General features: G+C 41.1%; 2 protein-coding genes across 2 annotated transcripts; both read left to right on the forward strand.

Moving 5' to 3' along the window:
- Positions 1–12261, forward strand: LOC106822650 (vomeronasal type-1 receptor 4-like). The gene is given in 2 exon segments (XM_014827931.3): positions 1–1072; positions 12176–12261. Coding segments are annotated over 2 exon segments (1158 nt in total).
- Positions 12262–17554: 5293 nt separating this feature from the next.
- On the forward strand, positions 17555–18541 carry LOC106822649 (vomeronasal type-1 receptor 4-like). The gene has a single exon (XM_014827930.3). It carries the CDS (start codon positions 17555–17557, stop codon positions 18539–18541), a length of 987 nt encoding a protein of 328 aa, XP_014683416.3.
- The last annotated feature ends 6615 nt before the right edge of the window (positions 18542–25156 follow it).

The following is a 25156-nucleotide window of genomic DNA, read 5'->3' on the forward strand; positions in this document are numbered from 1 at the left end:
ATGAAGACTTGGCAATCGAACAGGAACACACAATGCAACTTACTGCTGGTGACAAAAATCATCAATGACCTTTCGGCTCAGAGGAATAACTGTTGCCATAATTTAAAGGAAAACATGTTGAAAGATGAAATATCCTCCAGGAAGTGGGCAATAGCAATTATCTTCTGGTCACAGACTATGGTAGGAATTCTGGGCAATTTCTCTCTTCTTTACCATTACCTGTTTCTTTCCCACACAGAATGCAAGTGGAGGGCTACAGATTTGATTCTCAAGCACCTGACTATGGCCAACTCGTTGATAATTCTCTCTGAAGGAGTCTCCCAGACAATGGCAGCTTTTGGGCTGAAACACTTTTTCACTGATTTTGGATGCAGTCTTCTTTTGTATGTTTCCAGAGTGGGCAGGGGTGTATCCATTGGCACCACTTGACTCTTGAGTGTGTTCCAGATCATCATGATCAGCCCCATGAATTCCTATTGGAAGGTTCTTAAAGTCAGAGCTCCAGAATATGTTGGCTACTCCATTTCCCTCTGCTGGATCCTCTACTTGTTTGTGAATTTAATTTTTCCTATGTATGCGTCGTATGTGTCTAGCCAATGGAGCATGAGGAACATCACAAGGACAAGAGATTTTGAGTTCTGTTTTGCTAATGATCATAAGATAGTCACAGGCTCATTATATGTAACATTAATAGTATTCCCTGAAGTTTCCTTTTCTGTGATCATAATCTGGACAAGTGGTTCCATCATTTTCACCCTGTACAGGCACAAGCAGCGTGTCCAACACATTCACAGGAAAAATAGTACCCCCAGATCCTCCCCTGAGTTCAGAGCCACCCTAAGCATCATTGTCCTGGTGAGCACTTTTCTATCTTTTCAATCCATCTCTTCCATCTTTCAACTTTGTATTTCTCTAATTTATAATCCCACTTCGTGGTTGGTGGACACTGCTTCCTTAATTTCTGTGTGTTTTCCCTCTGTCAGCCCCTTTCTGCTCATGAGCCGTAACTCCAGTGTATCCTGGCTCTGCCCTGTGTGGATAAGGAATAGAAAATCTAATCTTATCAAAAAATGTAAATTGACTATTTTGGCACAATGTTCAGTTTTTTATGCATTCACACACTTGAAATGTCAACTCAGAATCTAAAGAGAAGCTACTTGTATTTCTAAGGAATACCTTTATGGGTATCCGTGTTTCATCAGCTGGTTGAATATGGGACATATGTGGGCATAGCGATGGGGAATAAAGCAGCTTTGTCTCATTTTGATGACTAATATCCTGATGAGAGTAGTCTTAATCCAATTCTACATGACACAAATTGAACGAATTTGGGCCTAGCCTCTCAATGGGATGAATCAGAGTGGTTGACCAAGTGAGGTAGTTATGGGAATTTTAGGCAGAGCACATAAAGTTAGGAAATGAGTGTTGGAAATTGTTCGAAGACAATACTCCATGGGTTTCCAATGCGTGTAAATGTCTCATTGTAAGTAGCATGAGCAGCTTTTAATATGAATTGTAGTTCACAGATGTTTGTCTAAAAGAAAAACACAGGAATATGGGGGTAGTGTCACCTTTTTGGCAGAGAACAGATTTTTTGCTGCACAGGAAAATGAAAGACGCCAATCAAGGAATAACAATGCTCAAGGTGACAAAAATTTTGGAGACTCAAAAAGAAACTTAAGCTTGAGAAGTCCCCTAGTTCTCAACCAACATTAAGATGAGTGCTGAGACATAGTGGAAAAGATCCAAAAGTTAAATGAGGATCAGGACCTACCAGGGCTCCAGTAACCACACTATGATGTCTGGCACCATGAATGCTGGTTGCCTGTGTACTAGGACAGTCATTCCTTGAAATAGGTCTTGCTGGTGAGTGGAAGCTAAAGTTGCAGGTAGAGCCCCAGAGCTAGCTTCAAAGGTTCCCACTGCAATGCCCCTGCCTCAGAAACCTTTGCTTTTAATGTCTCACTGCCACATCTCCAGACTGTGTTTGGTCTAAATATCATAGCTACCAGGTGATGTGTGGCCAATTTTAGGGTAGAAGGAAAGGCCAGGTGTCCTTGGATCACTCTACCCCAAAAATGCAAACTCCAAACATCCAGGATAGGAATTCAAGCACTACTGAAGGGAGACATTATCCTAGAAAACTGAAATCGAGAGCATATTAAGGGCAGAATACAGAACTAGGATCTGCTCTTCCAGAGAGAAGATTCCCCCTGCCTCATTCAAATGTATAGTGGAAAACTTTGTGAGCAAATAATCCATCCCTCCCATGGAAAGGGCAAGGGGGCAAGGTCTTCCAGAACTTAAACAGTGAGAAATGGTCAGACATATGTATCAGAAACTTTGCCACAGAAAAGAAATAACTGCAAATTCCTTTACAAAAATCCTAGCCATATTTATTCTCTGACATAGTCCAAATCCACTTAAAACCAGAACTTTCTTCAGGAACAGTAGAGATACTGAAACTCAGGAGACCAAGACAGTCACTGGACCAATCCTAGGAAGAAAGTGGAGTTTAGGTATCTTTGCAAACATGGGAGGAAGGCCAGTTCAAGAAGTGGCTCCAGACCCAGAGAGAGGCCAGGAATGGATGTGATAGTGACTAGAAGCCTCCGTCGTATTGTGAGCATTAGGTAGTGATGAGTGATACATTCAACATCCAAAACGCCACCTCAGAGAGCCAGACCTTTCATTTCCCTGTAAGTTCTCTCTCTCTCATGTTAATGTCACCACAAAAGCCTCACTGGGGACGTGGAATTGCCTAGGCCAGTGTAGTAATAGAGATGCAGAAAGAGAGAAAGAGGTGAAGTCATTCTGACAAAGAGAAAGTGGGTCGCACAGGAACTCTGTTTTCTTTCTTTCAGACAAACTCTCTGCCCTTATTGTTTTATTAGACGCTGCACTTTTCTACACGGCATCTATTCATCACATGGCCAATTGTTTTTACTATATTTTCTTATTTTCTGTTTTCCTGGTACAGTGCCATTTGTGAATTGCTGAGAAGGGAGAGACTGCCTCTCTCAAGACAAGCCAATTTTAGGAAGAGAAAAGGGCGAAACCAGGCACTGCTTTCATATGCACAGTAACCAACATAGGGCTCACACCTCAATCCATCTTCTGATTCAATTCTCCCACAACAAGCCAATATTTTCACTGTTCTAAATCAACACAGGACCAAGTAACAGACATTTTGGCAAGCCGCTGTAGTCCAAGGCCCATGGGAAATATTCATCCTAGTCACTTGTAAGCTATTCATCCTATCCTTTCCCAGGAAACCTCAATAAAGGCCCTGACCTAGGCTTTCCCCTCTCTCCTGCTTCTGCCTCCTGATGAAAAGGTGATGCTTTCCTTGACAAGTGGCCAGGTGTAAAGCACATTGCTTTCAGGACAAAACATACATGTAGACATCTAGAGTCCTAAGGTCCAGCCAATAACAGTGGGGCATCTGGTCAGACAGCAGGTACGCAAATTCCTGAATGTGCCATCCTTCCCCTAGGCCAGATATACCTGGTGCATGTCCTAGCCTCCACTAATAATAAAAAATAATCATTATCTGTCCCTCTGAGTTGATGTAACAAGAAGGTCCCAACATCGCTTGTGTGTAGACATTCTACTCAAATATTGTAACTGAGTCTAAGGATAAGAGCCAAAATGACAGAAATCCACACTGAAGGACACTCTGCAAACAACTCTTTTGCATTCTTCAAAATTGTCAGGATCACTGAAGACAAAGCAGCGGCAACTGATCTAGATTAAAGAAACTAAAGAGCCCAGAAAACCAAATGCAATCCCTGTACCATGACTGAATCCTAGATTTATGAAGACATTGTTGTATCACTCTGGGTATCTGTACATGGACTCTATTAAATCGACTGCCTATTGATGATTTGTCAATTGTGATGGTTATATTGTGTTCGATAACAAAATGACCCAAACATTAGGGGATCCAAGATCAAATTGTCGGCATATTTGATTTCTTGTGAGGATCCTCTTCCTCTTTTGCAGACAGCCAACATCACCCTGTTCCTCACTTGGCAGGGAGAGAGAGCTCCACTCTCTTCTAAGGGTGCTAATCCTAACCTGAGAGCTAGACTCTCATGAACTCATTTAAACCGGATCACCTCCCAAAGGCCCTAATTCCAATTTCCATCATAATGGGCATTAGAGATTAAACATATGAATTTGGAGGACACAGCTATTCAGTCCATAGCAGGAAACGTGCATCCACAGTGAGAATGCCATCATGGTTGGGCTGCAGTCCCCTACCTCACATGAGCAAGATATTCCACAAGTGCACAAGTCAACATGAGCACTGATCCACATTCCATGATGTTTATGATAGAGGGCATTCAACTCTTTAAACATATATACAGGGAGTGTTTCAATAAAGATGATTCATTAATGATGGCTGTGGGATGATTTGTGGTATTTCAGTAAATAAGATAGACCTATTTCTACCAACAATAAAATATTTACATCATAGACCACTGATTGAGGAAAGCAGTTTCGTTGGAGTGACAGTCCACTATGATAATATTTTGTAACCAACTTGAATCAGAAAAGAATAATATTAATAGACCGTTCTTGTGATTAAGAGATAATAAGAAATATATATTGGTCTTTGCTCCCAGTTCCTGACAAATGGCCTTTGGAAACCTTGTAACTTTCTGTGTGATAAGAACACGAAGAGCATCTTTTGTTCTATATTTGGTTTTTGACCCAAGCACAGGGTTCCTGAAACACATGTAATTTCCAGGGTGCTATGATTATCTTTTGTTCTGATAAAGTGACTCTTGGTGGGCCCCTGAATGGCATCAAGATGAAGACTGGTCACCAGAAAGACTAAACCATGATTAGAAGCTTGGAATTTTCAGGCCAGCCTCCTCATTTTCCTGAAAAGGGAGAAAAGCTAAAAACAGAGTTAATGACTGATAATGACTACATGATGAAGCCTTCATAAAAATCCCAATAGTATGCTGCTCAGAGAGTATCCAGGTTGGCAAACACATCCACACCAGTAAGGCGATGCACCCCTACTCAAAAGGGACAGAAGCTCCTACTCTGGAGACCCTCCCAGGCTTGGCCCTTTGTGTCTCTGCATCTGTCTGTACATCAGTATCCTTTATCACCGCCTTTAATAAACTGACAAGCCAAAGTGTTTCTCTGAAATCTGTGAGCCACTTTAGCAAATTAATTGAACACAAGGAGAAGGTCATTGGAACCTTAGATTTGTAGTCGAGTCAAACAGACGTTGTGGCCAACATGTGGACCCACTATGCCTAATTAGCACCTGGAGTGGGCTTTGAGCAGTTTCTGGGAAAAGCCCTAAACCCGTGGGATTTGACACTATTTTTAGGAAGTGTTAAATTGAATCAAATTGCACAACATCCTACTAATGACTGGATAATTGCTTGCTGTGGGGAAAATCTCCTCATGCTTGGTGACCAAAAGTGTCAGAAGTTAAGTGTTCTGTGTAAAAGTAAAGAAGACTCACAGGAAGAAACACACAGCAGACAAAAACTGAAGGAACACAGAAGGAAAAACTGACTTCTTCCTATATGCTGATGTTTATTTCATTGTTGTTGAATTGCATGTTAAAATATCAGATACACTGTGCAACAACATACAAAGGAGGTTAAACTTGAACCCTAGGAAAATTGTTACTGCCAGAGATCAAAATGGAATTCGTTTCGGAGTAACTCATTGCATGAATATTTTGCACTAAATGTGTTTCTATGTCTTTAGAATTGTACTGTTGCTGAAATAGTGTTCCATGAATTTAGCAGCTGAAAACACCACAAGTCTGTCGCCTCACAGGTCGGTAGATGAGAAAGCTGAAATAAAGGTGTGGACTGTCCTAGTCTCTTAACTGGAACCTGGGGGAGAATTGTTTCCAGGCTGATTCATGTTGTGGGCAGAATTCATTTCATTTGGGACTCCCATGTGGTTCCCTCCATCTCCAAAGCCTTCACTAGCAAATTGAACGCCCCTCCTGTTTTGAATCTCTTCTTTCTTTCCGTTGTACTTGACTTTTGCTCTTTAAGGATCATGTGGTTACATTGGACCCACATTAATGATCCAGGACAATCTTCTGTTTTAGTCACTTAGGGCTGCTACAACAGAAACCTCACAGACATTGACTTCTCACCTTTCTAGAGGCTGGGAAATTTCAAGGGCAAGGAGCAGGTAGATCTGGGGTCTGGTGAGATAACTCATCCTGGTTTGCTAATGGCCCTTGATTACTCATATCCTTATGTGGTGAGAGAGACAGAAAGCAAGTTTTCTCCTGTAGTCTCTTAGAAAAGCACTAATCCCATTGATGAGGGTTCCTACATGTAACATAATTAGCTCCAAAGGCCCTGCCTCATAATACAATCACATTAGGGGTTAGAATTTCAATGTCTGCATTTTGGGGGGATACAAAAATTTGGCCCACAACATAATCTGATGACTAGTAACCTTAATTACAACTTCAAAGTCACTTTTGCCACGTAGTGTATTATGACCAAGGTAGTAACACCAGGGAATGGAGATCAGCCTATTTCGGTATGAGACCAGTCAATTTTGGGGAATAAAAGATTTTTTTATTGTTATTATATAGACAAACTATTACCAGGGGTTATCTCAGGATTGTTTCATACAAAGGAAAAACATTACTTACACTATTTCAGTTCTGTTTTGTTATGTTTTATTTCTTACACAGAGCAAGTGTTACTTTTTGGGAGTACTACAAGAAATAGAAGGACTTTCATCAATTCAGTGTTGAGTCAAAAAAGATCTTCAAGAGGTGGTTCTTTGAGAAGATAAATAAAATTGACAAACCCCTAGCCAGACTTACAAAGAAAAAAAGAGAAAAAGCTCAAATAAACAAAATCAGAAATGAAACAGGAGAGATAACAACAGACTCCACAGAAATACAACGGATTATAAGAGAATATTATGAAAAACTCTATGCCAACAAAATGGATAACCAAGAGGAAATGGATAGATTCTGAGACTCTTACAACCTCCCAAAGCTGAGTCAAGAAGAAATGGACAAACTGAACAGACCAATCACAAGGAAAGAGATTGAAACAGCAATCAAAAGCATCCCAAAGAATAAAACCCCAGGACCAGACGACTTTCCTGGGTAATTCTACCAAGCTTTCAGAGAGGATTTAATATCTATCCTTTTCAAGCTATACCAAAAAATTAGGGAGGATGGAACTCTTCCTAACACATTCTACGAGGCCAACACCACTCTGATACCAAAGCCTGACAAGGACAGCACAAACAAAGAGAACTACAGGCCAAAATCGCTGATGAACATAGATGCAAAAATTCTCAACAAAATTTTGGCAACTTCAGTTCAGCAATACATCAAAAGGATCATACATCATGATCAAGTGGGATTCATACCAGGGACACAGGGATGGTTCCACATCTGCTAATCAATCAACGTGATACACCACATTGACAAATTTAGGAGTAAAAACCACATGATCATCTCAATAGATGCAGAGAAAGCATTTGACAAGATCAAACAGCCATTTACGATAAAACCTCTGAACAAAATGGGGATAGAAGGAAATTACCTCAACACAATAAGGGCCATATATGACAAACCTGCAGCCAACATCATACTCAGTGCGCAAAAACTGGGCGCCATCTACCTGACAACAGGAACAAGACAAGGATGCCCTCTATCACCACTCTGATTCAACATAATACTGAAGGCTTTGGCCAGAGCAATTAGGCAAGAGAAATGAATAAAAGGAATCCAAATAGGGAGTGAAAAAGTGCAACTCTCACTGTTTGCAGACGACATGATCTTATATATAGAAAACCCCAAAAAATCCATTGGAAAGCTAATAGAAATAATTAACAACTACAGTAAAGTTGCAGGGTACAGACTCAACTTACAAAAATCAGTTGCTTTTCTATACTACAATAATGAACTTAAAGAAAGAGAACTCAAGAATATAACTCCATTTGCAATCGCTACTAAAAAATAAAGAACCTCGGAATAAATTTAACTAAGGTGGTGAAGGACTTATACAATGAAAACTATAAGACATTACTGAGAGAAATTGTTAATGACTGAAGGAGATGGAAAGAGATTACTTGCTCATGGACTGGAAGAATAAACGTAGTTAAAATGTTCACACTACCCAAAGCAATCTACAGATTCAATGCAATCCCTATCAGAATCCCAATGACATTCTTCATGGAAATAGAGCAAAGAATATTAAAATTCATATAAGGCAATGAAAGACCCTGAATTGCTAAGGCAATCGTGAGAAAAAGAGAACACTGGAGTTATCACAATCCCTGAATTCAAAATGTGCTACAAAGCCACAGTGACCAAAACAGCATGGCACTGGTACAAAAACAGGCACACAGATCAATGGGACAGAACTGAAAGCCCAGAAATACAAGCATACATCTACAGACAGCTAATCTTTGACAAAGGTGCCAAAAACATACAATGGAGAAAAGATAGTCTCTTCAATAAGAGGTGTTGGGAAAACTAGACAGCCACATGCAAAAGAATGAAGGTAGACCACTATCTCACACCATACACAAAAATAAACTCAAAATGGATCAAAGACTTGAAGATACGACCAGAAACTATAAAACTCCTGGAAGATAATACAGGGAGTACACTCTTTGACACTGAACTAAAAAGGATCTTTTCAAATACCATGTCCTCTCAGACAAGAGGAACAAAAGAAAAAATCAAACAAATGGGAATTCATCAGACTAAAGAGCTTCTGCAATGCAAAAGAAACTAGGATCAGAGCAAAGAGACAACGCACCAAGTGGGAGAAAATATTTGCAGATCATATATCTGACAAGGGGTTAATCTCCATAATATATAAGGAACACACACAGCTGAACAGTAAGAAAGCAAACAACCCGATCAAAAAACGGGCAGAGGATATGAACAGACATTTTTCCAAAGAAGATATACAGATGCCCAATAAACACATGAAAAGATGCCCAACATAACTAATCATCAGGGAAATGCAAACCAAAACTACCCTAAGATACCACCTTATGCCTGTGAACACGCCTATAATCAGTAGGACTAAAAATAACAAATGTTGGACAGGGTATGGAGAGAAGGGAACCCTCAGACACTGCTGGTGAGAATGCAAACTGGTGCAGCCACTATGGAAAACAGTAGGGAGATTCCTCAATAAACTAAAAATAGAACTACCATATGACCCAGCTATCCCACTACTGGGTATTGACCCAAACAACTTGAAATCAACTATTCAAACTAACATATGCACCCCTCTGTTCATTGCAGCACTATTCACAATAGCCAAGGCATGGAAGCAACCTAAGTGCCCACCGAACGATGATTGGATAAAGAAGACGTTGTGTGTGTGTGTGTGTGTGTGTGTGTGTATCTAGATATACACACACACACACACGGAATACTACTCAGCCAGAAAAAAAAGACAAATTCATCCCATTTGCAGTAGCATGGAAGGAATTAGAGGGAATTATGCTAAGCAAAATAAGCCAGTATGAGAAAGACAAACACCAGATGATTTCATTCGTATGTGGAATATAAACAAGTACTTGGACAAAGAAAACAGTTCAGTGGCTACCAGGGGAAAGGCAGTGGCAGCGGGACACAGGGGGTGAAGGGGAGCACTTAGCTGGTGACAGTCAGGGAATAATGTACAATTGAAACCTCACACTGATGTAAAGGATTATGAACTCAACAACAACAACAAGTTCTTTAAGACATAAGCATTTGGAAAGGGACATGTCTTTTGCCAACAATGAATGCCCAGTGCTATGAAACAAGCCCTCCTTCCAAACATCACTGTGGTCACACATTCCACCTGGAATCCCAACAAAGGAGAGAAATAGTGGTGGTGTGTTTTTCACTCAAAGTTTTCCCTGTGGTCCTACAGTATGTAAAATATAAATGTTTGCAGGGATATTTTATATGAGCAAGATTTTTGCAGTGTGGCTGAATGTAGAAACAAACTATGGTTAAGTTGTGAGTCCAATGTAAATGAGGGCATTATTGAATGGAAGAATGAATTAATGACCTCCAATCTGCTCTTGCCACCTTCATCCACTTATAATAGATACCGCCTCTCACTCCACCTCTACTGACCATGACCTCCATTCCATCCCCACTTAGGTCCTTAACAATTCTTTGATCCAGCATCATCACCCTCCAATCCCTGGGCCTGCACCTGTCCCCTCGCACTGCCACCTGACTTCTATACATCCACACACCACCTCTATCCTGCACCCACCTGCATTCCATCCCTTTGTTAACTCCATCCCCTTTGCTCCCAGGAACTTTCTCCCATCACTCCTGCCTTCCATCACCTCCACATCCTCCGTTCACCTTGAATTGTACTTGCCCCCATTTCAGTGAACTCAGTTCAATTCCCATGTCCTTTTGACCCCTCCCTCAAAAATCCCAGCCCTCAAATATTGGGTGCTATCAGCTCCCCATGTCCCCAATTCATGACCCCATATTAGCCTTTGCTCTGGGTGTTCCAGCTGCCCTTAAGTCCTCCCTCAGCTGACTTCATCTCCTAAAACTGTTTTGTCTCCCTGTGCCCATCACCCCCCTGCAAGACTCCAGCTCACCTTCATGCCCTCTGCCTCTGCCTCAACACACTAACTACTGGCAGGATATCCATGCACCAACCATGCACTGCCATATATGTACATTGTTTTCATTTTTTGATGCTATCTTGACCCACTTTTTAGCTCCTTGCTACAGGGTGGTCACTTCCCCTTCTTGAGAAGGTGATTAAACTCAAAACCAAAGCACTTTCCTAATTGGGTTCTCACACAATGGACTACTAAGAACACACGCACATTTCACTGGTCTAGGTACCGGAAAACTGTGGACAAACCCTGTATCCCAGAGCCCATGAAATTATTCAGATTATCCAATTCTCAGAGTGCCGAAGAACTCCAGCTAACCCCACCCCACTTGCCCTACATATGCTACACCTATGGCTTCCTATTGTATTACTCTGTCCCAGTTATACCTCCTGCATGATCTGCCTGGAACTCTAACTAATAGAGTTCTTCATTTCCTGTATTAAAGTGTTAGTGTGCTGTGTCCCACCATCAAAGGAATCTTTACATCTTACAAAACACATATGCCACCTCCTACTATATTAATTTACCCCTTGTATACATGAACTCTTTTGTGCCTTTTACCCACCTCTGCCCTAGACTCACATCTGCCCACTGTCCCTACATCCCATTATCCCCTTTATTCCCATGATCTCTGTACACCTCATTCCAATGGAGACAAACATGTGCAACATCCTTCACTTCTTTGCACACTTATTTCTGTGTGCCCTTAAACCCAACAGTGTGCTCTAAAAACACTACACCATTTAACCCCCATGTGCATTTTACCCCCTCTGAACCCTCTCTCCTCCTGCACTCTATTTCCCCAAGTCCTCATTCTCTCTGTGCCCACACCTTACCCTGGACTCCTTCCCCTTTGCCCCCCTCATCCCACCCTCTCTATCACACTCATTCTCAGTCATCCCCACACACTCCGACTGTCTCAACACACCCCACCTCCAAAGGCAAAGCTCTTAGCAGTTTTTGAATGCTGTGCATTTGAAACATTTTCCCGTGGGCACTGACAAGTTGGAAAGAGTATAAAGGGCTGACATTTCTGCTCCTTTCCTGGTATTCCTGCACTAGGAGAGATGCACCCTTATCCATGTTGGAGCACATAATGAAATACTGATTCACCTGTTGACTGTGTGAATGATTGTACGACAGTGAGTTGGACTGTGTCACTTGTGTGCAAGTGTGCATTGTGCGTGTGTAAGAATGTGAATGTGAGTCATGTGTGTGCATAAGCTGAGTGTATGACTGAGGGCATCAATAACAGAATGACTGTGTAGTTGGATACGGCAGTGTTTTTCAATATGTGAGTGTGGATATTCTGTGCCTGCAGGTATGTCTGAGTGTATAAAACTCTTTGCATGTATTATGAGCTTGGAGTATGTGTTGTCAACCACATGGCTCCATTCCATGACTTGGAAATAGAAGGTGTGAATAGAGAAGAAATAACCTACTCAAAGTGTGGTCTGGTTTTTGCCCTCCACTACTGGAAGATGATCTCCAGACCCTTAGAAAGTCATGCTGGAAATGACTGTCTTTGTTTGCTTGGCAGCTTTGGGTCTTGCAGGATCAGGTGTGCCTCTGAAGGAGCTGGAGACAAAAGTGATCAGTGCAACCTTCACTGCAACTGGAGAATAAAAGTCAGCTACCCAGAATGTATGTAATCAAGCTCCAGTAAAAATTTTGGACGTAAACACTTGGGTGAATGTCCCTAGTGGCAATACTCTGGGAGTTGTCCAGAACAATGTCAGGACAGTAACACATCATCACTGGACTGGGACAACTGGAGCTCTGCTTTTGGCACTATCCTGGATTTGCCTCATACATCTCTTCCTTGTCTGATATTAACTTGTATCCTTTCCCTGTAATAAACCATACCAGAGAGTAGAACTGGCCTCAGAGAGTGCTGTCAGTCCCTTTAGAGAATGATTGACACTAAGGGTGGTTTTTGGAACCTCCACACTTGAAGTTGGTGTGAAAAGTGAGTGTGGTTTCCAGCGAAGTGTGTTCCCTCTAACTTCTCAGTTGGACTGAAAATTCTCCCAGGAGGAATGGATAATGGACCTTGTTCAAACGGTCGATTTCTCTGTTAGAAAATCCAAAGTAGTTAATTTGGCTCTTAAATGTCTGACTTCATTAATTGCATAGCCAATGAATGCTCCTTAATGAAAATGCACCAAAGATAAATGAAAAGATCTCTAATAACCATTCAATGCAGTTGAATTGAGAAAGTGGTGTTGGCTTAACTGATACTTAAAAGAATTGTCGAAACTGTCTGTTAAACCATCTGATCCCGATGCTTTTATTTCTGAAGGACATTTTATAAACACTATGGGTTCTTCTGGGGATATTTCTTTCTTTGCACTTCATACCACCGCTGGGTCAATATTGGTGAAGTACAATATTCGAAAAGTTTCCATCTTATCATCTCCAAGTTAATTTGCATTTACTTAAACAAACAAGGCCAATGATTTCTAATGTCAACTATTGACATATTCTTTCTTTTGCTCTTATCTCATTAGAAATTCTTCCTGGATTCTGTCTGATTCCAGGCATCTGCAGAATACCTTAATAATGATGCAGATTCAGAGTCTAAAGATGAAGAATGAACATGATTTTTAGTGGAAGAACTTCTCAAGGACTCCTCTGAGACACACATACCTCATTGATAGTCTCCGATGAGGCAGACATCAATTTTTACTGCTCCTTCCACATGAGACTCTGTTTCACTCATAGATCACAAAAGAGTAAGGTGTCTCCAAATGCGTCAACAGTCTCTTTGGAGATAATTACAAAAACTTGTAATTGGTTTTGGTAATTAGCAACCGGAAAAAAGTTTTTCAGAAGTGTTCTCCACTCCTCATGACTGCAATGCCACTGCTGCCACAGGTGAAATGAAAATTGCCATTCTCACAGGAGGTGAGGTCACAGAGTCACACAGCCATATCTCAGGGTCTGCCTGCCTCCCTCCCACACATGTGCTTTCCATCATGACCATCACACTGAACCAACTGTCCTCCCAGCAGAAAGGAGTCGGGTGAGTATTTTGACATCAGCCTGAGGGCACAGTCTGTAAGGAAGGAAGTCTAAGTAAGCGTTCCTGTCTGGAAATGGGCTTCTGGGGTTAGAAAGAGATCCAGTGGCAAAGCTAGACAGGGAGGCAGAGTAATTCCTTAGCAATGAGCTGAGATTTTAAAGAGTGAGTAGGATTCAAGGCCCTACGCCGATCCCTGATGTCCTGCAAGGGAATTAATAAAATCCTCTTGAGGATGATTAGGGACGAATAATCCCAGTGATAATGAAGAATCATTTCAAGGTGCTTAAGGACTGTAGTTAGGAAATCATTCTGCTGTTCACATTGCATTAGAGGAATCATAGATTAAATTTTCAGTATTATTAGGGGCGTGCTTATAATGTCTTCATGCCTGCAACACAGAGTAGCATAGGACTGTCACAATTTTTCTAATCCTCTACAGAAATCATGTACATGAATTTCTCTGGAATCAAAAAACTATATTTTATCTGACACTGAGCACGTGAGTCCATAACCTACTGGAGACAGTCACTGTGTCTCTAGTGAAAACACCTGAGGTCTGATGACCATGGCAGCATTGCTTTCCCTCTTGAAGTGCGAGAAGGATGATGAGGAAAAAGTAACTTTATAATTATGAGTTTCAGACAACAGTTTACAGGACCAAATCTATCTTGTCTTATTTTCTCTGCTTTAATAAGATTTAACATCAATCCCAAGGTCACAACTCATTTCCTTAAGATTGTAATTTACACAGTTCACAAGAGTCCATAGTCTTAAAATTCCCTATTGCACGTCTCTGGTATCAGCATATCACTTGAAAATCTTGCCTTATTCCTAATAGTTTTCCATAACCTAGGTATTAAGAAATACCTAAGCATCTGAACCAGCCTCTTAATAACATGGTGTCTATTCTACACTGACGTATCACATAATAGCATTTCCTGCATCATAGTTTATGGAACAAGGTGATATTTTTCACTAAGTTTTTTGATAGATGCCACTTTGGTTTTTATCCTGCCATGATAGCAAATGAGTCTTTCTGCTCCCAAACTAATATTGAGTAAATCTTGCATTATTTAAATCTAATATGGACAACTGAAACATTCCTTCACGATTAACCTGTAATTACTGCATCTCCAAATTTTTATCATCTCTAACATTTCATTCATTTTTGATTTTGACCTAGAGAAAAAATTTTTAAACAAAATTTGAAACTTTTTATAATTAAAATTACAAAAAAAAACAACCATATGAAATAAAATGGAAAAGTATGAAATTGAAAGCTATACACAGGTATGGATTATTTGAAGACACAGCTAACGTGGTTTGTTATTGTGACAGAGCAGTTAGGCTACTGCGTGGCCACAAGAATAGCCACGTTCATATCTCCATTCAGCCCTTAAGCAGCATGTGAATTTAAACATATTTGACCACCCTGTATCTAAGACTTCTTATCGTTACAATGAAAATAATGCCAGTGCTTATGTAATGCAGTTAGGAAAATCAAACAAAGTACCACACGTAGGGCATTGTAGCAGTGACTCAGACATTGTAAGTGTGACTGAAAAGTTATACATTCCACTCTGAGAAGCTTCTGAACAGAACTTAGGTATATATTTCTCAGAAAGTGTATTGGATTTGAGCTCATATGATGCATGTAATACACACAACAGGTTAAACTGCAGGATCTTCTGGCTCTGAAGACAAGTATCAGTCACTGAGAACTGACAGATAGGCCTCCAGGGATTTGACAAGAACGGTCTGCATATCTCAGGCTATTGTCAGCATTGTGGGTGTTTTCTCTTTGATTTACCATTATCTCTTCCTTTACTACAATGAATGTGGTTGGAGGTTCATAGATTTGATCCTCAAGCACCTGTCTATAGTCACTTCTTGATCATTTCCTTTACAGTGTCTCCAAGACAATGGCAGCCTTTTGTTGAAGCTTTTCTTTGGTGATTTTTGAAAGCAAATTGTTTTCTATCCTCACAAACCTGGAAGGGTGTGTCCAGTGGCACCACCTGCCTCTTATGCATCTCCTGCCATTGAGATCAACTCCATGAACTCCAGGTGGGTGAAACTTAAGTAAAAGCTCCAGAGAGGATTGAGGTTTCCATTTTCCTTTGCTGGACGCTGTACATGATGGATAAACATCCAGCATATAAATAGCAGCGTATAAATGGTAAATAAATATCATTTTCCCTATGTAAATGATTGCCAAATTTAGCAATAAGTCATCACAAAGGACAAAGATTTAGGATAAGCTGTGCTGAATTTCAAGAGAAAATCACAGATTCACTCTAAGCAGCATTGTCCTGATCCCCTTTCATGGTTGGCCTCACAGTCTGGACCCATAGATCCATAAAGTTCATCCTGTTTGGACACAGTCAACAGGCCACACACATTCGTGAAAATAACCTTTCCCCCAACAAATCCCAAGTTTGGGGGGAAGAAATGTATTTTTTAAAAATTAAAGACACATCTACTGGTCATTAGTGCGCAGCTCTGTGGAATTTCACCAACGACCATTCCTCTGTTCACAATACCTAGATAAAGAAACAGAATGTTGTCAGTCCTCCTAAACCCTGTTGTGCCCCATCTAAGTCACTCTTCCCAAGGGTGTAGTTCTGGTGGGTATAGTTAGAGGACCTGGGAACAGGTTTACTACCATCTTAACATTTGAAAGATTAGATCACATTTGTCTGTGTTGTACTTTATATAAATGGAATCATACAGCATGAAATGGTTAATGATGACGCTTTTTCCGTTCCACATGATTATTATGAATTTATCTGTATTGTTCCATATTATTGTTTGCATTCGTTAGCATTTCTACTTGGGGCTCATTTGTGTGAATATCAAACAATTAATTGATTCAATTTACTTTTAATAGACAAGTTGGTTGCTTTGCATTTGGGGATATTTTGAGTAATAATGAGTGCTGATTCATAAATTCTGTGATTACGTTTTTCATGATATGACTAGAAATTTCTGTTGAGTATATTCATATGAGGGGAATTTGCTGGGAACAGACGATTACTTTTGGTCCACTAAGGTAGGTACCATACAGTTTCCCAAAATATTTGGACCAATTTTAACACTCATCCGCAGTGTACCAGATTCTTGCTTTATTTTCATCCTTCACAAAACTTGGTGTTGTGTTGTTTCATTCTAGATTTCTAGGTGATATTTGATCATACCAGGTAGAGATATGTTTGTATTTTTCTGATTACTTAGGAAGTTGAATATATTTTAGACATGTTTTATCCTTTGACTATCCTCTTACTGAAGTTTCTGTCTTAATGATATGCCCATTGTTTATTCTACTGGAGGTCTTTAGGAGTTCTTTGTGCTTCTTAAAAGTATGTGTTTGTGTGTGTGTGTGTGTGTGTGTGTGTGTGTGTGTGTTGATGAGAATCAGCTGCTATTTTTATTATAAAAGAATGATATTGCACCCATATGGTTAATATGTTCTGTGCTGTTTAGGATATAATAATATTTTCTTAATAAATTTTATCAAATTTTAGATCAGCAAGGCATTCAGAGTTAATTTGTTTTGTAATGATGTTAATGATCAAGATTTTTCTTTTTTCCAATATAGCTAGCAAAGTTCAGCTTATTCTCAAAGTGTGGTTTCATGCTTTCCTTCCATATACTCTCACTTCTCATTACTTCCCCCAGGATCAGACCACTTCTTTAGTGCTGACTTTTCCATGAAGTATATCTGTTACCTCTCCATCTTTTTGTGAATTATGAAGGCTTGACACTCAAACAGGAGCACACAAGGCAAGTTACTCTTGGTGTCAAAAATCTTCAATGAATCTTTGGGCTCCGAGGAATGACTGTTCCCACAACTTAAAGGAAAACATGCAGAATGACACAATAGAATCCAGTAAGATGACAATAGCAATAATCGCCTTGTCACAGACTGTAATTGGAACACTGGGCAACTTCTGTCTGCTTTGCCATTACCTCCTCCACGGCCACAATGAAAGCAGGTTGAGGGCCACAGATCTGATTCTCAAGCACCTGACTATATCTAACTCCTTGATCATTTTCTCTGCAGGAGTCCCCCACACAGCGGCAGCTTTTGGGCTGAAACATTTTTTAAATTATTTTGGATGCAGATTTCTTTTGTATGTTGAGAGAGTGGGCAGGAGTGTATCCATTGGCACCACTTGCCTCTTGAGTGTGTTCCAGACCATCATGATCAGCCCCATGAGCTCCTGTTGGAAGGATCTTAAAATCAAAGCCCCAAAGTACATTGGCTTTTCCATCTCCCTTTGCTGGATCATTTACATGGTTGTAAATTTAATTTTTCTGGTGTCAGAGTTGTACATGTCTAGCAAATGGAGCAGGAAAAACATTGTAAAGAAAAGAGATTTTGGATACTGTTTTGCTACTGACCAGGGGAAAATCAGTGGCTCAGTATATGTAGCATTAATAGTATTCCCTGAAGTTTCCTTTACTGTGGTCATAATCTGGACGAGTGGTTCCATGGTTTTCACCCTGCACAGGCACAAGCAGCGGGTCCAACACATTCACAGGAATCATGTTTCCCACAGATCCTCCCCTGAGTCTACAGCCTCGCAAAGCATCTTCATTCTGATGATCACCTTTGTATCTTTTCAAACCCTCTCCTCCACTGTTCACCTTTGTATTGCTCTCATTGATCATCCCAATTGGTGGTTGGTGAACACTGCTCGCCTAATTTCTGTGTGTTTTCCAACTGTCAGCCCCTTTCTGCTCATGAGCCGTAACTCCACTGTATCTAGGCTCAGCTTTGCACGGAGAAGAAATACAAAATTTGCTAATGTAATCAGAAAAATGGAAATGGTAGATTTTGGCACCATGTTCCGTTATTTATTCACTAATCCTACTTGAAAAGTTAAATAGAGTCTAAGGAGAAGACACATGTCCTTCTAAGGAAGACCTTAATGAAGATTGATGTTTCCTCAGCTTGTTGAATATGAGAGATACACGAGGATAGTTACAGTGAATAAAGCAGCTTTGCGTCATTTTGATGACTAGTATCCTAAAGAGTGTAGTCTTACTCCAATTCTGCTTGAGGCAAATTGAATGAATTTGGGCCTAGCCTCTGAATGAAATGAATCAGAGTGGTTGAACAAGTGGTATACTTGTGGGAATATTAGGCAGAGAGAAAACAGTTAGGAAATGAGTGTTGCATATTGTTGGAAGGCAAAACTCCATCGTTTTCCAAAATATATGCACGTAGGCATGCCGCACCATTAAGAATACTGGGCATGCTGTATTCCGAGTTGTACATCCTGGTCATTTGGGACATCGGAAATATTCAGACAGACCAATTGGAAGCTGTTTGTCCTGTCCTGCCTTTACCCAGTAAACCTCAATAAAGGCTCTGGCCGAGACTTTCCCATCACTCCTGCTTCTACATCCTGACAAATACATGATGCTTTCAGTGTGTCCCTGCATGGCCAGATGTGACCCTCCTCTTGGGAAAATATAAGTAATAAACATCATCTTTCAGTGGCATTTGTCTCTCTGCTATCTCATTCAATCACCTTTATAAATTAAGACCCAGTCACAAAACTCTCTCCAAGACAGCAAATAGGAATCTGGTTTACATATGGTAAAAACAGAAGCAAAGGGATTTTATAGGAGGGTGAGAAGAATGCCCTTTTTGCAAAGAGACAAGTAATTGTAGATTCTGAAACCATGAGGAAGAAGGATACAAGGACAAAAGGTCTAAGACTATAATATAAAGGCTCACACATGTGCAGTGCTTTATATTTACCAAGTGCTTTCACTGAAGAGACTTACAATATTCCTGTGAGGAACACAGGAAACATACCATTTACCACAAGATTCTGAGAGTGAGGGAAGTTACCACTGTGTCCAAAATCAGGACCAGATACTCCTGTTTCCAAAAACAACCAACAATCCTCCCACTACATCTTAACATATCCCCTACAGAAGAAAGCCCTTTGCTGACTCTATTATCCTTTTATTCCCATGGATGGGCTGACTATATGATAGGAGAAATGCCCCAGATTCTCCTTTCTTCTATGACCTCCCTCCAAGGGCTTGGCTAGCTGAAGGATCAGGATCCCACAGCTGACATCCTCAGAGACCAGGGACCTGGAACCCCACAGAAAGGAGTGTAACCCTTGAAAGTCCAAGTTTTGACCAGGCAGATCCTTACCTCTTCTATTACCTTGCCAGAGCTGCTGTAACAAAACACCACAGATTGGGTGGGTTAAACAACAGAATTTATTTTGTTTCATTTCCGGTGGCTAGAAGTCCAAGATCAAAGTGTGGACAGGTTTGGTTTCTTCTGAGGTCTCTCTCCTTGGCTTGGAGATGGCGCCTTCCTGCTACGTCCTTCATGGTCTTTCCCACACAGGTCTAGTATCTCTGTATGTGTTCAAATTTCAGCTTATAATAAAAACACCAGTCGTGTTGGTTAAAACTCACCCTATTGACTTAATTTTAAATTATTCACCTTTTTAAAGGCTGTATCTCCAAAGACAGTCACATTCTGAAATACTGGGGTTAAAGCTTCAACACACATAAATTTGTGGGTAGGCACAATTCATCCCATAACATTCAGCCCTTTCAATCCCCAAAATTCATGTCCTTCTTACATGCAAACTACGTATTCCCCAATCCTGAAAGCCCAAAAGGCTTAACTCATTCTAGCATCAACTGTAAGGCTCAAATCTCACCTAAAAATCATCTAAATCTAGGGTAAGACTCCCGATATGATTCATCCCAAGGCAAAATTCCACTCCAGCTGTGAACCTGTGAAATCAGAGAAGTTGTCTGCATCTAAAATACAATTATCTGAGAGGTATATGATAGTCATTCCTATTCCAAATGGAAAAATTGGAAAGAAGAACAAAGTCATGGTTTCCAAGGAAGTCTAAAACTATAAGATAAATTCCATTACATTTTGAGGCTGATCTTTTATGCTGTTTGGCTGGATGTTTGTCCTCTGGGCCCACAGGGGTGGCAGCCCTCATTTTGGGCCCAATGGAGCATCAGAAATGCCCCCAACACCCTGAGCAAAAACCATGTACCCAAAGCCTGGCCTCTGTAGCAGTGGCATCGTGCTGTTCTCTGAATCACTTTCAAATTCATACTTCCCTTTATTTGAAGAACAACACATGTTTGCAGCCAGATAGTTCTGTCATCCCATTCTGTAGAATCCTAGTAATCCAACAGCCTTCCTTCTGAGGTGGGGACCATGAATCTGCATCTGTAATATAATCCCAGGTGGTGCTGATGCTTCGCTCCCCAGATCCCTGATTCAAAGTACTCACTCCCATCCCCCTTTCAGTAGCACTAAGCTAGAGAAAGCTAGCACAGCACATCTGACCCCCTTACACACTACCATTACATCTCAATGGAAATACTATTGGTTCCCTTCTTTTTTCATATGATGGGGAAGGAATGAAACCTAGACCGATAACCCCTGTGGAGCACGAGAGGGCTGCTATAGCAAAAGTCTGAGGACACCAAAAGAAGATGCAATCTTTGGCATTGCCAGTGCAGATGCTAGGAAGGGCGGTGCATTATTAAGTACAAGCAGGGGCATTTAGTAACATGGCCTGGGACAGGCATCTGGGCTGGTGGGAAGGGGCTTGACTGCCTGCATTTGCACTGCATGTACGTTTGGTTGTGGATAAGGTGGTCTCTTGCTTTCTCCGCAGTAGTTACATATCTAAGGTTGCCATCTTGGATGAGAGGATTGATTAGATCAGCAGATTGTACAATTTGGTGGTTACTTCTGAAAAAATCTCAGATGATGATGCTCTTTCACAGCCTCCAGACCCCAAAAAGGTAGAGGACTGTGCACTGGGTGCAGATTATGGGTGCAGCTGAGATGTGGTCACACTTTCCTGTCTGGCTACCCCCATGAAGTGGGAGTCTCATTGTCATGCACGGGATACTGTATTGGAGTAAGTTATGCTGAGGCCTTATGTTATTTGTTTCTATTCAAAGTTCAGTCCCAAGACTCTCATGCTGCCCTTGAGGACATCTAGATTGTACGAGGCCCTGCATTCAGGTTCATTAGGTGATGCCCCAGATACCCTGTGTGTGTTCAGGTGCAAAAGTTTGGACTGAAATTAAGAGATTGCAATGAGGGTGAACCAGGACTCCACCAGGGCATTCCCACGTTAGCAGGAGGACAGGTTGTACTATGATCCTGCTTCCAGGTAGGGCTGAAATTTGCACTTGGGTAGCATTAGGATTCTCAGTGAGTGGTTCAGGGTCCCAGGTTGGTGGAGAGAACAGGTTGCTGCTGCTGATTCTGGGCTGGGAGGGCCCAGAATGTTCCACAATTTTGGACACAGGTGCAGGTTTGGGGAAAGGGCACATGTAATAGAACAGACACTTTAGGAGAGATTCTGTGTTGCAGTTTGGTTATGTGAATGGCACAGCTGGGCAACTGTCTTGGTGAAGACCCAAGTGTTGCCTGGGAGAGGGAGATGTGGCCAGGAGCAAAGCACATTGCATCATTGGGACAGAAGGTCCTACTCTCGTGACCCTTCCAGATCTTGCCATCTGTGTCTCTTCATCTGTATCCTTTATTACAGCCTTTAATAACCTGGCAACCTAAGTGTTTCTCTGAAACCTATGAGCCATTCTAGCAAATTAATTGAACGCAAGGAGGAGGTCATTGGAAACTTACATTTGTAGTCAAGTCAGACAGAGGTTGTGGCTAACATGTGGACCCACTACTAATTGGCATCTGAAATGGTGTTGTAGTAGTTTCTGGGAAAAGCCCTACAGCCATGGGATTTGACTCTATTTTCAAGAAGTGTTAAAATTGAATCAAATTGCACAACATCCTACTGATGACCAGATAATTGCTTGTTGTGGGGAAAAATCTCCTCACATTTGGTGACCGAAAGTGTCAGAAGTTGTGTTCTGTGTAAAAGTAGACTCACAAGAAAGAAGCACACAGTAGAGAAAAACTGTTTTCCCCTTCATGTGCATTTGCATGAAAAATATCAGCTATACTCCTCAACTACATAAAAAGGAGGATAAACCTAAAACAGGAAAATTGTTACGACGAGAGGTCAAAATGGAATCAGTTGTGTTAATATTTTTCATTAAATGTGTTTCTATGTTTTTAGATTTCTACTGTTGCTGAAATAAAGTTCTGTGAATTTAGCAGTTGTAAACACCAGAAGCTTGTCTTCTCACAGGTTGGTAGGTGAGAAAGCTGAAATCAAGGTGTCGACCATCCCAGTCTCTTCACTGGAACCTGGGGGAGCGTTGTTTCCAGGCTGATTCACATTGTTGGCAGAATAAATTTCCTTTGGGGACTTCCATGTGCTTCCCTCCATCTTGAAAGCCTTCATTAGCAAATTGAACGCCCCTCCTGTTTTGAATCTCTTCTTGCTTTCTGTTCTACTTGAGTTCCATTGTTTAAGGATCATGTGGTTACATTGGACTCACCTTGATGATGCAGGACAATCTCCTGTTTTAGTCAGTCAGGGCTGCTACAACAAGAACATCACAGACTGAGTGGATTAAAAAACAAACATTGATTTCCTGACTTTCCAGAGGCTGGGAAATTTCAAGCTCAAGGTGCAGGCAGATTTGGGATCTGGTGAGATAAATCATCTAACTCATTGTGGTTTGCTAATGGCCCTTGATTTCTCATATCCTTATGTGGTGAGAGAGACAGAAAGCAAGTTTTCTCCTGTAGCCTCGTAAGAGCACTAATTCCATTCAGGGGGCTCCACCACGTGACACAATTAACTCCAAAGGCCCTGCCTCATCATACAATCACATTAGGGGTTAAAATTTCAATGTATGAATTTTGGGGGGACACAAACATTTGGTCCACAACATAATCTGATGATTAGTAACCTTAATTACAACTTCAAAGTCCCTCTTGCCACGTAATGTAATATGACCGATGTACTAACACCAGGGAATGGAGATCAGCCTATTTCAGTATGAGACCAGTCCAGTTTTTGCCATTAAAAGATTTTCTTTTTATTATTGTCATACAGACAAACTATTACCAGAAGTTATCTCTTTGGATTGTTTCATACAAAGGAAAACATTACTTACAGTATTTCAGTTCTCTTTTGTTATATTTTATTTCTTACACAAAGCATGTGTTACCTTTTGGAAATACTACAAGAAATAGAAGGACTTTCATCAATTCGGTATTGGGTTTAAAAAGTTCTTTAAGACATAAGCATTTGGAAAGTGACATATCTTATGCCAACAATGAATGTCCAGTGCTAGCAAACCAGCCTTCCTACCAGACACACGGTGGTCACAACTTCTACCAGGAATTCCAATAAAAGAGAGAAATAGTGGTGGTGTTTTTCACTCAAAGTTCTCCCTGTGGTCCTACAGTATGTAAAATATAAATGTTTGCAGGCATATTTTATATGAGCAAGATTTTTGCAGCATGGGCTGAATGTAGAAACAAACTGTGGTTAAGTTGTGAGTCCAATGTAAATGAAGGCATTTTTGAATGGAAGAATGAATTAATAACCTTCAATCATCTATTCTTGCCACCTTCATCCACTTATAATAGATACTGCCTCTCTCTCCACCTCCACCAACCATGACCACCCCCCACTTCCATTCCACCCCCACTTAGGTCATTAATTCCTTGATCCAGCACCATCACTGTCCAATCCCTGGACCTGCACCTGTCCCCTCCCACCTCCACCTGACTTCTACACATCCACACACCACCTCTACCCTGCAGCCACTTTGCATTCCATCCCTTTGTCAACTCCATCCCCTTTGCACCCAGGAACTTCCTCCCATCACTCCTGCCTTCCATCACCTCCCCATCCTTCTTCCCCCTTGAATTATATTTGCCCCAATTTCAGTGAACTCAGCTCAATTCTCTTGGCCTCTTGGCCCCTCCCTCAAAATCCCAGCCCTCAAATATTGGGTGCTATCAGCTCCCCATGTCCCCAATTCATGACCCCATATTTGCCCTTGCTCTGGGTGTTCCAGCTGCCCTCAAGCCTAGTCCTCCCTCAGCTGACTTCATCTCCTAAAACCGTTTTGTCTCCCTGTGCCCATCACCCCCCCGCAAGGCTCCAGCTTACCTTCTCACCCCCTGTCTCTGCCTTGAAACACTAACTACTCGCAGGGCATCCATACACCAAGAATGCACTGCAATATATTTGCGTTGTTTTGTTTTTTGATGCTATCTTGACCCACTTTTGCAGCCCTTGCTACAGGGAAGTCACTTTCCCTTCTTGAGAAGGTGATTAAATCCAAACCAAAACATTTCCCTAATTGGGTTCTCACACACTGGACTACTAGGAACACACACACATTGCTCCAGGTCCAGTACCAGAAAACTGGGGACAACTCCAATTGAATTTCTTCTAAATTCTTGCACACTCAGCATTACTCTATGAGCCAATTAACCTCTTTTTTGCTTTCTACAGTTAATATTACCTTAGCCCAATGTAGTAATCTTAACCCTGTACTTTGATTCCAACACCACAGAAGGAAAGT

Source organism: Equus asinus, chromosome 26 (assembly GCF_041296235.1).
Source record: "Equus asinus isolate D_3611 breed Donkey chromosome 26, EquAss-T2T_v2, whole genome shotgun sequence".
Taxonomy (NCBI): Eukaryota; Metazoa; Chordata; class Mammalia; order Perissodactyla; family Equidae; genus Equus; species Equus asinus.